This window comes from Terrapene carolina, unplaced genomic scaffold (assembly GCF_002925995.2).
Source record: "Terrapene carolina triunguis isolate 2854851 unplaced genomic scaffold, T_m_triunguis-2.0 Scaffold629, whole genome shotgun sequence".
Taxonomy (NCBI): Eukaryota; Metazoa; Chordata; order Testudines; family Emydidae; genus Terrapene; species Terrapene triunguis.
In genome coordinates, this window is record NW_020664980.1 from 1,845,286 (window position 1) to 1,861,058 (window position 15,773).

The following is a 15,773-nucleotide window of genomic DNA, read 5'->3' on the forward strand; positions in this document are numbered from 1 at the left end:
TAAGACTGTTATTCAAATGGTTTCTGAAATCCTTATCAAATGTTTTGTTTCCTGAAAACCTGCCTTCAGTAAGAAATCAAGGGTTTAGGTTAACAAACAGTTTTTATAACAATTTTGAAAACAATGTTGATAAAAATGTCAGTGAAAATCGAGAAAAACGGTTTCAGAAAATGATATGGGAAATGGAACAAAGTGAGAATATCAGCATTTTTTGTGAAAAGTTTGCATTTAGGAAAAAATGTTTTTTTCAATAAAATAGAAAGTTTCGTGTGAAAAATTTTGACCATCTCTATTTCATTCTCTCTCTAATTCCCAACGATGATTTCAGAGGGACAAAGGCTACTGGGCCAGTCTGAAGGACGCTGATCCTGCATATATCCTGAGAACAGGGGCAACACCAGTGCAAGCTTCCCTGTTACTGGGCCCTCAATGTACCCTGACCTGGAGGTGACACGGTCAGTAAGGCTTCCAGATAGTGATTATATCAGTGTGGATACCTTTAGTCATTTTAAAGAGGGCACCAAGAGCCATGAGAAAGTCACTAACACTGGAACTGACCTGGACCAGATTTGCACTGGACACCTAAGGAGTAATCCAAGGGCCAGTGAGCGCAATGCCCTCTTAGATGTGAATATAGTCATTCCCCTGAGTTATCCCGTTTCCCCACCTGCCCTCACCTTTTTGAGTAGCGACACCATTTCTTTAGACCAAGCAGCAGGATACATGACAGTAGCCGTCTTGAACACGTGAGCAATTTCGTTTGTCGATGTGTTGGAGCGAATGTGATAGGGCCTCTGTGAAAAACACAAGGAAACCATTTCATTAAAAAAAAAAAATCTTTTGGAAATCTTCCTAGGGCAAGAAGTCTCCAAACAGAGTCTCTTTGTGCTATTCTCCAAGCCCCCCCATTGCTGCTCTAGATTGAACCATTGAAAGTCAGTCACTGCAGAGGCTAACTCAATTGAAGTAAATAGATTACTACAGGACTGAATAATAACAAATAATAATAATGAGACATTTGAACAGCAAGATGAATAGGAGGGAAAAGCAAAGGGTAGAGCTGTTACCCAGCTGGTATTTCGTTGACAAAGCCAGTATTTGTACTTAAAAAGGCCATTAAAGTGAAATTAATTTACTGGTACTGCAAAGGCCAGTACTTTCTCAACATTCTCTGTTAAATGTAAATGGTATTTTCTGTTCATTTCTCAAGTTTGAGATAATATTGACAAGGTAGAGGCTAGTGGTTTTTCTCTCTGCTTCTTCTTTCCTTTGGAAAGATAACAACAGCAGCAAAGGGAAAAAAGAACAATTTGAAAAATAACACCTCATAGCAGAGGTAGTTGAACAGAGTTTCACAGGTTTGGCTCAGGATGCAGAAGGGCTGTTCATTTATGCATGGTGAATGTCCTAGAGGTAGGAATAAATGGACGCTTCACTTTCATTTTAGATGCCAACCTGAATTCTGGCCACAGACCTTTAGGATACATATGCAAGATGGAGAGGATGTTGCACCTTGGAGCGTGTGAAGTCTAAATTTTCCAGAAAAAAAAAAAGTGCAACCGAGCAGGCAAAGCACAATCACAGTAACAATGCATGTAGACCAATTGCACATCTGACTGGTACGTGCAACTACATGCAGCTCAACATTTAACTTGAAATTAATAAGGGAAGTTTGTATATACAAGGGAAGGATTGCTGTATAATTTTGTTTTTGAAGTTTTTTTAATTCCCAGACTTTTATTAAAATACACCTCTACCTCGATATAACGCGACCCGATATAACGCGGTAAAGCAGTGCTCCGGGGGGAGGGGGGGGCTGCGCACTCCGGTGGATCAAAGCAAGTTCAATATAACGCGGTTTCACCTATAACGCGGTAAGATTTTTTTGGCTCCCGAGGACAGCGTTCTATCGAGGTAGAGGTGTATGTTGACAATAAGAGTTCATTTAAAAATATATGTGAGCAGATACAAATTAATATGTGGAAACAGATGCATTATACTGAATATTTGCAAACAATGCTGGGGAACTCAAGTCTTCCTATAAAAGTTTATCACATTATACTGTGGTCACCACTAATATCATCAATTTGCTGTGCTATGGATGTTTGAATATACTGCAGTATTTTCTACACCTAGATTTGGAAATAACACTTACTATTCTACACCTTGGAATAGTAAGTGCAACAGTGTCGCAATCCATTTTATTTTCTAATTATAAAGTGAGTATATATTACTTACATTTTCAAAAGTGATTAGAGATTTTGGTTTTGAGTGCTCGGCTGCAGGAAGGGTGCACTGCACATCTGAGAACCATATCCTTTTAACCTGTCCAAGTTGGGACCCAAAACTTGAGCCACCCAAAATTCACTTTAAAATTTAGATCAGTTTATATATAGATATGAATTAAAATACATTCTGCCCACACAGCTTTCTTAAAAGATAAAAAGTGCTATATGCTGGACATGTAAATATTATTTGAAGAGTATTTTTTTAATCTCACAAACTGTTATGTAATCTTTTTGCTTGGAAAATACAGCTTATTTCATGCTAAGCAACTTTCCATGTTGCCCACCTATTTTTACAAAATTGTTTAAAAGTACTTCTCCAAGATGCACCAAACTTTGCAAGTAAATTACAGCCAAAGACTGAGGCATGACAGGGCATGAATAGTGTTGTATTAATAATTCACACACAGTGGTTCATGTTTGCTCAGACTGCAGAGCCTTAATGCAATAGTAAAATGATTTTAATTTTTTTTTCTTGCGTGTTCTGAGCTCAGATTAAATTCTATTACAGTCCCTGCTTTTGGAATTCTTATCCATCAATTAGATGGCTCAGTTTTTACTGCCTAACTTATGTTAACTGACAGGGCGTTGGACACTCCAAGAACCTGTCACCCTGAGTTATTCTGCACTGCAGTGGTTTCTTTTTGAATTCTTATGAGTCCATCACAAGAATCTTGATGGAGATTTGATTTCTGCTGCCTGTTTTATAATAGATTTTAAAGCCCAGATTCCTACTCGTCCTTTTTTCATCCCTGTTAAAAAGCACTTATTATTTCAATACAGTATTGAAAACAGTAAAGAGTAAAAACAAAAAACCCAAACAAATAATGAATGCAGCTGTATGTACAATACCCGGCCTCTAAGTAGCTCATAGGCAGTAATTCCTAAAGACCACCAGTCAACAGCAAAGGAATAGCCTGTAGGTTTTGTTGAGTTAAACATCTCTGGCGCTGAAAAATACAGAAAAAAATTGTTTGCTTTATTTCAGAGTCTCAAACAGTAATCATTGACTATTTTCAGCAGTATATAATGTTTCAGTCCCAAGGTGTGAAAAGCATTCCAGACTGTTCTATTTACCATATATTTAATTTGTTCCCCTTTGCCCAGTCTTTCACTTGATTATTTTTTGGTTTTTAACAAGCGATGACAGTATCAGGCTGGTTGGGATTCCTATCACCTAGATACAGTTCTTTTCCGAGCTCTGCCATTGCTATGCTTATTAACCTTGGGGAAATGACTTAACCTCTTGGCCTCAGTTTCATAATCTACAGTAATATTTAGCTACTTCAAAAATCATGGTGGGAGGCTAAGTTAAATGCTGATGTTTATACAATGCTTTGGGGTCATTACATGACAAGGTCTATATAATGTGTCACTGTTACTATTTGTAGTTTCCGTGGGATGATTACTTGAGGCCAATTCCCATCCATTAGGAAATTACTGCACTTTGGTGTGGAACCAGCATCTGACTCATTTAATAGTTTGACCCAACTTTTCATATATGTCTACACTGAGAATTGAACACATATTAATATTTGGACTTTGCAATCTAATGATATGGACAGTATAAACAGGATTAGTGTGAAGTATCCTCTGTCACTGACTTGCTCTGTGATCCTAGACAAGACTTTTAGCGCCTCCCTGCCTCAGTTTCTCTCATATGGGAAATAGGACTATTACTATTTTCTTACCCTAAAGGGGTGTTGTGAGATTACATCCATTAATGGATGTAAGAGTCTTGGGAGCCTTGGATGGAGAAATACAAAGTATTATTTAAACACTCAATGTATAATAGATAAAAAAATTAATTAATTTGGTGTTACAAAGTGTTTGTATGTCTCCTAAGAATTATGCCACTCATTGGGTTAAACTAGTTTTCTAATATTACGTAACTGACTAGGGGGTGGGAATTCAATCTATTTTAGGTTCTTATATAGCCTCTATCACCATAATATTTGATCACGTCACAATCTTTAATATATTTGTCCTCCCAACATGCCAAGCCCCTGTGAGGCAGGGCAGTGCTATTATTCCCATTTCACGTATGGGGAACTGAGGCATAAAGAGGCTCCATGTCTTCCCCAAGCAAGTCTGTGTCAGAGGAGGGAACTGAACCCTGCTCTATCAAGTCCAAGGCTAATATTGACCCAGCTATCCTCTCTTTTTATCCTGCAGGAAATGTCCTCACTCTCAAGTTAGAGCCGTCTCAACCTTTTTTATTTGAGAGGTCAGCTAATTTCCTCCTTCATATCCTCTTTCCTTTATCTGAATCCAAAAACACTTTCTGTCTAGCAGAACTTAAAAGGGTAAATTGTAAACACTGCATTTGGGAGATACACACATGGACCTAATGCAAGCTATATTTCTGGAAAGCAAGGAGTGACTTCTAGCTGGGCATGGGCCCAACAGCCATTGCTTTTATAGTAGAAAGCTGCTAGCCTGATAGGAAGTAGGGCAGGGTCAGAAGATGACCTGACCTTATTAGCTCCATGTGAAAGATTAAGGAAAATGCTGTGATATTTTTAGGGGGTGGAGGGTGAGGATCAGTGTCAAAGGAATAAAACAAAACAAAGGGGGAAATCTGGTGCGGGGGATTTGTTTGTATGTTTCTTTTTATACTACAGGGTTGAGTCAGGTGATCTGAAGGGTGAAAGGTCAGCTCTGTTATGCTAATAAAAGGAGCCTCCCATGGAGGGAAGGAATAATTATGATGGGATGGCAGCAGTAAGGGGAAAACCTTAGATAATGCTTTAACTTTCCTGTACAGACCATCCTTGCTGTGTGAGGTGAGGGTCCTTGTGCTATCTGCAGTGAAATGCTTTCATGACTGTTATGGTTGGTCAGATTTATAGCCTATTTTACAGATAACTTCTTAACTTTAAATAAGGAACCTCTCAGTTCAAACTGCCCCAGTTCTGGCACCTTCTTTTGTCAGCCATTTCCTGTGCACTGTTGGTCAGATTTTCCTCTTACTTACAGTGGGGTTACCCTAGTGTAACCCCTCTGACTTCACCCATACAAAGTGGGATTGCAACAGTCTCTTATTACATGGGATGTCCCTTATTTTCATCTCTGTACAACAAGATTGGGAGTTGCTGAGGACTGCAAAAAGCAGCAAGCAATACCTCTGGTGAATGTAGGTGAGTACTGCTTAGGATTATTATTTATTGTTGATGATGATAATATTGGGAAGAGGGGTGGAGCAGGGGTGCTAAGAAAACAGTCCCTTATTTTTGAAATACAATGTTGGCAACACTATATAAAAGTGATGTCAAAATCAGGCTCCTCTTGTCTCTGAATAGCCAGGTATTTTACTGGTTTGGCAATTAAAGAGGTATAAGTAAGAATTTTCTGCATTAGTGGCAGGGGAAAATCAATAGATGAAACTTCTGCAGCAGCAAGAATAGTAAGCAAGCTCTGTCTGAAAAACAGACTGGGTATTTTTGCTCCATACACCCAAACTTGAGTGGGTAGGTAGACAGAGGAGATTTGGAGGGAGGTTATAGATGCAGCCTTTTTAGTGACAGCTGGAATATCATTCCACATGGAGAAAAAATGTGTAATACTCTGTGCTATTGGTGTGATCTGGTACATTCCAAAGACATAAGAGTTTGCTCTGAATGGCATTAAGATGAAGAAAGAAACAGTATCTGTGGCAGTGATAGTTTAGCAATATCCAGACATGGAACCGATTCCCATCAGTGGCAGGGAATACTCACCTCCAGCCCTGCACGCTACATTTTAAAAATACTCAGTCTGGCTTAAATGAACAAACTGATTCTAGTGTGTGCCTCCACTGTAGTAAAACCATATATAGTAGACACCATTATTGTATAAACGTCATAGGTATCCAGGGAACCAAGACTAGAACCCTGTTCCTTCAACCTCAAAAATTGAGGGCGCTGCTCCTTGATCTAAAGTAGCTCCTATAGTGAGTAGTAGTAGCAACAAGTCTTATCACTTCAGGGGTTCTCAACCTTTTTCTTTCTGAGCAAGCTATAAAACCTCTGTGGCCCACCTGTGTCACAACAACTGACTTTCTGCATATAAAAGCCAGGGTTGGCATTAGGGGGTAGCAAACAGGGCAATTACTTGGGGTCCCATACCACAGGGAGCCCCATGAAGCAAAGCTGCTTCGGCTTCAGACCCATGCAGTGGGGCTTCAGCTTTCTGCCCTGGGCCACAGTGAGTCTGATGCTGGCCCTGCTTGATGGACCCCCCGAAGCCTGCTCGTGGCCCCCCAGGAGACCCCAGTTGAGAACCACTGATCTACTTTGTGGCCCCACCACTAGACAGCAACATTCCTCACTCATACACACAGTAGCCCTGCTACTTTACTTAGCTTGGGACCAAATTAGTGCCTTGTGCTCTCTATAGGGCAATAATGCAATATTTGTGGACATTTGTTCTTTCTCCTAACCAAGGACAGAAGAAAAAAAATGGTGTCCCTACTCCCTCTGTCACCATGGCAACCGACCCTGCTACCAGCACAATGGGAACCCAAAGATTTTCACCACATTTTCCTAGCAAGAGCATAACACTTAACACGTGCAGAAGGTCAGTGCACAAATGTGCTGCGCACTAGGGAACTGATTCATCCTGCTGGCCCTTATTTCCCTCCGGCTTATTTTCAAGCTTTTTCCCTTGTGCACCTCAGTTTCTAGACTGCAGCTGGGCTGATTGTTTGGTACAGATGGGCACAAATCCATTCATATTTACCCTGTTGATAATTTAAAAAGGGAATCTTCAAAATGAGATCGAAAACCATTCTCATTACTTTCCTGCCAGTTGTGGCTGTGATGTTTGCATCTATCCAATGCTCCCTATATATAAGTGTAGTGCATTTTTTATCTTAATGTCTATATACTACTGTGCAGCCACACTGGCTTTTCTTTGTCCTTTTAATTTTATATTTGCAAAGGAATACAATGTTAAACAGAGGATATTGGGCTAGTGGTAAAGCACTGGATTAGCACCCAGGACTCCTGGAGCCTGATTCATCCCTTTCTTACATGGGTTTATATGCCAACGTAATTTACAGCGTAAGATCCTGCATTCTTTCCCTTGGCATGCTATTTGATCGATGCAGCTCATGCAAGTTCTACAAGCCAAATTCTGCTTGCCATTACAGCTGGTCTAAATCCAGAGTAACACTATGAACTTCAGTGTAGTTAGTTCAGATTGAGACCCCAATCACGAGAGGTGCCTCTGAGCAGCTTCTGCAAGGTACTCAGTCCATGCTCAACACACACAGGTGATGTTCAGCCCTTTGCAGGATTGAGTCATTACACCGGTGTAACAGACAGCCTAATTCAGCTCTGTGCCTCAGTTTATCCAGCTATGAAATGAGGATAATCATACATATAGTACCCTCCTCATAGAGGGGATATGAAGCTTAACTAAAATTTGTAAAATGCATAGAGCAAAATTTTATTTAACACTCATCTGACTTGGGCACAAGAAACTTGAACAAGGCCTTGTAGCATGACAATAGTGTCACTGAAATTAGTGCCTCCAGCAGGCCTCTCCTGGCTCCCCACTTTTTTTGATAGTTAATCACTCTATGGATCCCAATTCTAAATCTGTATGAGAAAATATTTCACAGATAGGAGACAAAAAATTTCTGGCAAAAAGAATCTTCCTCTTTCCATCTGTGGCTTATCTCACTCAAAACCACAGCATTCCTACCTGGCAGGAGTGGAAAAAGTTAAAACTTTCTGAAAGGATTTCACTTCTATCCTCATATATCCCTTGAATTAAGGGCAGATATTAAACAAAGAATGGCCATTTAAGTAGCCTAGATCTTTATGAATTCTTACCCATATATGGCTTTGTGCCAGCGATCGTGGTGACCTGCATCCCTTTAGTCAGTATCGTGGCAATGTTGAAATCTGTGATGTGCACATGTCCTGAAAGAAAAATTGGAGTTAATAAATCATTCATTTCTATTTTGAGTTCAATTCTGGTGCTGCCAGTAGACTTTTAAACCCAGACCTAATCTGCTTTATACATTCTTAAATGGTATGAAGATTTGGAGCGGAAAGGGGGTTTCATAGGCAACATAACCTTCTTCACAACATCTCTTTCGGCATCCAGTGCTGAACGTTTTTTGAAAAGGAAACAAAATACTTTTTCTGCTAGTTAACTATATGGCTCACCCCTCCAATTGACTATAAATGGCTCATGGAAGCAGCTAATTGCTGCAGTCTGGACAACAAGGTATATACTTTCTTTGGGGCAAGGGCTGCTTTTTTTTTTGTTCTCTGTTTGTACAGTGTTTAGCACAATGGGGTCTTGGGCCATGACTGGGGCTCCCATGTGCTACCACAATACAAGTAAGTAAGTAAGTAAATAAATAAATACTGGGAACCTGCTAAGAATCCAAGCAATAACAAAATGTACTACGTCACCAATTAATTTCCTTTTTGGAAGAGCAAGACACGGATGACAAAGTAGATGAGGTCCAGACGAATAATACCTTAGCAGAGGGGATTATTAACATGTCTATGGGAACATCATAAGGGAAACAGACGTTCAAATTTTCTGATATCCTGTTTGATACACACCACTGTAAAACTTCTCACAGCAGCATCCAACACACCTCCATAGATATGCAACACTTTAATAGTACATTAACCAGTTGTATACAGGATATAAGAAATTATGAAAATTGCAACAAGTAGATAGAAACATACAGGCTAGAAGCTAGACTATAAAAGAGAAAACAGCATTTTTCTGAGCACTGAAACTGAAGGAAACATCCAGTGAACCACAAGAGCAAATTTACGCCTAAAAGGTCCAAATCACACTTAAGCCCTGCAATTAATTTATATTTCATAGAATAATTCATTAAGATCATGATATTAGTGTTATAGATGACTGAATTATCACTTATCAAGAAATAAATCCTTGATAATCAACTAGTGATTAAATAATCTAATCATCCCATTCAACTAACCAGGATCCTTCTTGGAGACACGGAAGGTGCCTGTGTAGAAGGGGATCCAGCTCATTGGGAATGTAACTCATCGGGAACCTAACTCTTCCAAGTGAGCCCAAGACCCCCAAAACTTTGGTAAACAGGAGGAGCACAAGCCTCTCTTATTCATAATTGGGGTAAACTGCAAGTACATGACTCCAATCAGTTTAATAGCTGGAATATTAGATTACCGTAATGTGCTCTGCATGAAGCTCCTCATTAAGACCACTCAAAAACTAAAGCTAGGGCAGAATGTGGCAGCCCACTTCTTAAGCAGTTCACATGGGAAGCACCTTCGATTGTGAAATTATTCATGCTTTTACAAATCTAATCTAAATAAATATAGTCTCTTAATGGTTAATAGGAATAGATTTTACTCCTTGATGCATAATCCCACAAATGGGAGATTTGAGCACACATTTCCCTTTACTGTCTCCCCTTTTCATTTTGTCTTGGATCATTATAAATAAAAGACTTGGTTCAAGGTAAATTCATTTCTTGGCATGTTTCATATACAGGGGTAACCGGGCGGAGTTTAGTGGCCTGTGATGTGCAGGAGGTCAGACTAGAGAATCTGGTGGTCCCGTCTGGCCTTGATTCTATTCACCTTGTTATGTTACAATATGGCTGTGACATTATGGGCTCAGAATACCATTACCCACTCAAAGAAGACACCCATAAAGATGTTTTGCGCTATCGAGAAAGAACGTAATCCAGACCTTGTTACAGCAATGCCGATTTCAACTATCTCCGTGACCTTCAACTGGCATGGCCAGAATTGTAGCTCATTTCTAAGGTCTTCAGCACATTCCAAGAGAGAACATTCATTTAAAGTTCCACTGCTTTCAAGTGTTTGAGCATTGACCTTCTAGCCTACCTAAAATCTTGCCCATTTATAACTTCATGCTTTTAATGTCTTGCCATCTTACTCCAGCAGGACATAGCTAGATCTGCACCAAATGTTTCTGTATTGATGAAACCTTAGCAGCAAAACTGGGATGTTTGGCATGGGAAATTTGTTAAATGTGGTGAAATCCACTCTTGGGGTGGGGGTGGAGGAACCACACTGGAAAATATTTTCCAAGTTTTTATCCTCTTTGATAATTTGCCAGTTTCATTGCTACCTCTCTCTAAATAGCCATAGTCATCCCCTTCAAAATACAAAAGTAAATAAAGGGGGGGGGGCAGTAATTTCTGGAGGGATGGGAAGGCAGGTGGTTGGTTGTAATTGTCTTGTTCCTGAGTGTTCATTAGGGCTATACACAGGGAAGTGGCAAATATGAGTCCCTTCCCAAAGGTAAAGAAAATTATAGGTGAGTGAACTCAAGGGCTGGTGAGCAGACCACAGGGACCTGTAGGTTAAAGGGAGAGAATCACCAACTTCTATCTTAGGTAAGTAAACTAGACTGCTCCTCTCAAATGGGAGAGAGAATTTTTTTCATAAGGGTGGGCCACTCAGTGAGGGCAGCTGTACCTGGCCCAAAGAGGCAGATCCACATAGCTCTCTGGTAAGAAACAATTCATATGTTAAAATTATTATGTTGATTATCTTTGAGCCATCATATTAAAACTGGTGTCTGGGTAATTGTTATTACTGAGAACTCATTCTGTACTGACCTGAATCTTTTTATCTCAACATTCTAAACTTGACAATATTGGCTTTAAAGAGACGGACTTCCCAGCAGAAGGCATGCAAAGTTTGTTGTATAAAATTTCAGGCAGCCTGACACAAGGGTTTTGCCACTTGCCAGGAACGTGTTTGCCTGGCTTTTCCCCTCCTTTTGTTTCCACCTACCTCATCTTCTCTCTTTGATGCATACATTTTCTTGCAGGCACTTTGTACGTTACTGCTTCCTGGCTAAATTCAGAACCACAATTATGGAGCAGGCAAATCAATCTGGCACCTTTCTGCAGTGCTGCTTCAATCCAAAGGATGTTGGACCATATCAGGGAATTTCTGTATTAGAACCATAAAGTGTATGTGTATAACAAGTCTGAGGCCAAGATAGACAAGGGGTAAGATTCAGAGGGGTAGCCGTGTTAGTCTGGATCTGTAAAAAGCAACAGAGGGTCCTGTGGCACCTTTAAGACTAACAGATAAAGGGTAAGATTGAATTCAATTGAATTCCCCACAGCTTAGGCCTCTTGCTTTTCCATTTCTGTGTCTCTCCCCCTCTGAGAAACATGCAAGGCCAAACTGCTAATTGTGTTAACACATCCTAAGACAGAAAGTCTGTTCTCAAAAAGGAATCAGGCTTTGCAAAAACAACTGTAATTGTTCTTCAAAACAGAACACAGCTTTTAACTTGTTTGCTATCTATGTTAAAGTTTAAGTAGATTTGCAACATCCTGAGAGTTGCTAGAAGTTAAGAAATAGTAAAGTAATAAGTGATAAATGTATGTTAAAATAGAGGATGTATGTGAATGGATGCTTGATTTAGATAAAGGATACATTGATTTAGATAAAGAATGAATGGCCAGGGAAGTGCCAGCCTAAGAATTACAACTTCAGTCTCGATTGGCTGAAGAATGCGCTGACTAGAGATTACTGGATGACCCCCGGTGGGCAGGCCGGAATCCACCCAAGTGCCCCCCCACCGGATGGAGGACTGAAGACTCCCGAAGAACAAGATAACACTCAGACATTCAGCCATCAGGGATGTGCCACCTGCTAATTGATAATCACCTCAAACAAACATCAGCAGGATGAAGCAATTCCCATAGACTTGTATAAGGACAAAATCCTATAAGAACAGACTCTAAAGACTGAAAACTTTTGAGTTTGGTTCTGCAACCACCCTCCAGGAGCATCGGATGCGCATCTGACAAGGACTCGGCTCCACCCTCATGTGCAGACTACCTGGCCAGTACTCTGCCATGAGCAACCTCTACACTGGTAACTATAACAACTCTGCAGAACTTGTATGAATGAGTGTGTGAACGAATAAGGAATGGTAGTGAAATAATATTGAATTGCATATCCTGATTTCTTGCTCTTTCTCTGTATTTACAATAAACCTGGCATTTTTGCCTCATCCCTCTTAAAATAATACCAACAGGATCTTATATTAGTGTAACAAGGAGGGCACTCTTAAGGTAATATTGCTCCCCAAAATGGCAACAAAAACACGTATGCGAACCTAAATGCCAACATGGCATAAGGAAGGCAGGGGCATTAAGGGTGAAATCACTGCAACCACCTAGAACCTGAGTATTTGGGCTCTATGTGCATGGAGCACATGGCAGTTAGGGAGGTGAAATCCACAGCGTCTGCTGAGTCCTGGATTAACAGGCACAGTCCCTCTGCACCTGCTGAAGGTGGTGTTGGGGCCACTGGATCAGCATAAATATGGCTTTGTAACTTCTCCTGTGCACTCTCTTCCCCCTCCATCCTTCCCCCAATGTGGCCTTTCATGGCATTCTATGTGGAGCCTGAGGCAAGACCCTTCCTGTCACATACAAGGGACAGTCAGGCAGCCGCTCAGCGGGCAGACCTCTGATGCAGAGTGGTGCGAACACCCACCGCAAGGCCCTCTGCACTGCAGTGAATTTCACCTTTTGAACCCCTGTGGGCTGTGTGGGCACAACCCTGCAAGGTGCTGAAGGCTGCCAGTGACTGGGTGCCCTCAACTCCCACTGAGTTCAAGCATCTCCTGAAAGGTGCTGAGCCTCTCAGTCCCCAAAGACTTCAGTGGGATTGCAGAGTGCCGAGCTTGACAGGAACAGTGTCTTTATCAGGAACAGAAAGCTTCATAGAGAGGTTCTGTGCATGTTATGATGTTTCACAGACTCCTCAGCCTTTTTTCTGAAACAGGAGAACATTGTTGAATTGCTTTTCCTTCCTTTACCACAGAGATCAAGCCCACACCTGTAAGAACCTCCACCTCTGCTCACTGAGTTAAGGGCTCATGAAATCAAATCGTATTGCTTAGGCATAGCTAGGAATTCACTCCCGGCTTTATTTCAGGTGTTAAAGCCATATAAGTAAAATAAGATCAGCTTTTCTGGAGAGCAAGAACAGAGCCTCTACTAATGAGTTTCTGGCCTGAATGATGCAAGAGGGTTTTATGTGCCTCTCCACATCCTGGCTAAATATTTCTTGTGAAGACACAAGAATAGGGCTATTGATACAGGTACTCTGTGGCTAAATTAAAAACCAAAATTAGAGCCTACGAGACTTTCCCAAGATCATGTAGTGATCAGGATATAAAGCGCTATACAAATATCTCACAGAAACACACAGGTAGAGAGGAAATAAAATAGAATAAAGTCCAGACCACTAATCAATATAACTTTGAAATTTAAAAGGGTCAAGCTCACAAAGCTGAAAACAATTATGAGCCAAATCAGCTGGGAGGAAGAATTTAGTCAGAAAAATGTGAGTGACAATTGGGAACTGTTTAAGAACAATTTAATAGACGCCCCAAAAGCTACAATCGAGGAAGAAGGCCATATTAGTTAAAAGAACAACTTGGTTTAGAGGGGAAGTGAAAGCCGCTATAAAAAAGTAATATATAACAAATGGAAGAAAGGGAAAATTAATAGTAATTAATATAAATTAGAAGGTAGAAACTATAGAAAATTGATAAGGGAAGCAAAGAGATACAAGAAGAACTCTATGGCCATCAGAGTTAAGGACAATAAGTTTTTTTAAAATATATTGGGAACAAAAAGAATCCCAATAATGGTATTGGTCCTTTACTAGATGGGGGGGGGGGGGGGGGGGAATTATCAATAGTAATGGAGGGAGAGAAGGACAGAGCCCCTCTTAGGGATGACCAGACAGCAAATGTGAAAAATCAGGACGGGGGTAGGGAGTAATAGGAGCCTATATAAGAAAAAGATCCAAAAATCAGGACTTTCCCTATAAAATCAGGACATCTGGTCACCCTAGCTCCTCGCCCCGACCGACCAACCAACCTGGGGAGAGTACTTGACCCTCCATGCCCTCCCCCCATGAGTCACCTCTGCACTGTGATGATCCTACAGGATTGAATGAGCTCAGTATCAATTGCACAGGTGCACTGGCCCTGCTCCCCACAAGTTCCCCACAGTTCCTAAACCCAGTCCTGGAGGGAACAAGTCCTTAGTCCATGCCATTTCAGATCCTGTGCAGTGTGGCCCACACTACACTCCATACCCTCCCCAGGGCACAGTCAATATAGATCCCTTTAGTGTTTAGGACTGAACCAGGAGCCCATCTTCCTCCATACCCACCCTCCATCACAATCTCCATTTGGGAACCTGTCTCCTTTCCCTTATTAAGCACTGCCTGCTAACAGAGCCTCCCCTATCAGGTGCTGTCTCCAAGACCCTGTATCACCCACTCTTTCATCACAGTGAGAGAGTTTCCCCCTCCCTTCCCCCTCCTCCACAGTTGTGAGGGCATTTCTCTTTGGTAGGCTCTGAGGTTCTTCCCGCAAGACCCCTCTAATCTCATTTTCTAACAGACATCCCCCTGTTCCTTAGTCTGATTACACCCAGGGGTAGTCTGCCCCATCTCCCCAGGCGGACACCTCCTTCACGGGTTTCTCCTCTCATCCAGCTTCCGTAGTCCTCAAGGCTCCATGGTTCCTTACACTTCCCAGAAAAATCATGATGGGGAGACCATGTCTGCATGTTTTGGAGCTCTTGTCAAACTCTGTCCTGTTGCCACTTTAATCACTAGCAGTAGCTCAGTTGAGGTATCAATTTCCATTACAGATATTGTCTTCAGTTGCTCTAATGTTGCTGCCTCTTGTTGCAGGATCTGCAAGACTTCCTCCATGTCCACATTTCCTCCCACAACTATGTTTACTCAGTCTGGTACCACTTTGTCACAAGCCCAGGCCCCATATTGTGCCTCAGTTTCCTCTTTTGGCTACATAAATCAGACTTTATCTGCATGACTTTACCTTCAATAAGCTCATGTTGGGGTGGGGGGAGGGAGGAGGAGGGCTATTCATCAATAAACTAACAAAGAAATTGTCCCAGGCTTCAGTTTCCTCCTCACTGAAGTCATTGGCTTCTTACCTCCATTCTTCAGTAAATCACCAGCAGTCCTGCTTGCCTCCCAGACTCAGCTGCTCCACCCGTGCCCATGCTGGGGTTCAGTTCCTATCCTGCTATTCCTCCTTGGAGAGCTAATCTCTTAGTTACTTGCTCCTTCTCCAGAGTGTCTCTTGGTCTCTTCATCTTCCTATTCCATTCCCAGGAGCCAGGCTCTCGCTGTAGCTCTCTCTGGTCTAGAGGCAGTCTCCAGCTCTCTTCCTGGAGCTTCCTGACAGAAGCTCCCCACTGTCTCCCATCCCCAGGGACTCCGACAGTCAGGGCCACCCAGAGGATTCAGGGGGCCTGGGGCAAAGCGGGGGAGCTTGTACTCACCAGGCAGCGCTCCAAGTCTGCGGCATTTCAGCAGCGGGGGGCCCTTCAGTCGCTCTGCGTCTTCGGCAGCATTGAAGGGCCCCCCGCCACTGAAATGCCGCCGAAGACCCGGAGCGACTGAAGGGCCCCTCGCTGCCAAAATGCTG

At 41.8% G+C, this 15,773-nt stretch overlaps 1 protein-coding gene across 3 annotated transcripts in view; it reads right to left on the bottom strand.

The window, feature by feature from the left end:
* The window catches only part of STK32A (serine/threonine kinase 32A), a 90,072-nt gene that overhangs the window by 13,471 nt on the left and 60,828 nt on the right, over positions 1 to 15,773 (bottom strand). For all 3 annotated transcript variants that reach the window (XM_026659458.1, XM_026659455.1, XM_026659454.1), the window contains 3 exons: positions 8,105 to 8,194; positions 3,138 to 3,235; positions 678 to 794 (listed from right to left, as the gene is read on the bottom strand). In XM_026659458.1, coding sequence (XP_026515243.1) covers positions 678 to 794; positions 3,138 to 3,235; positions 8,105 to 8,194 — 305 coding nt within the window. The remainder of the gene's footprint in view (positions 1 to 677; positions 795 to 3,137; positions 3,236 to 8,104; positions 8,195 to 15,773) is intronic.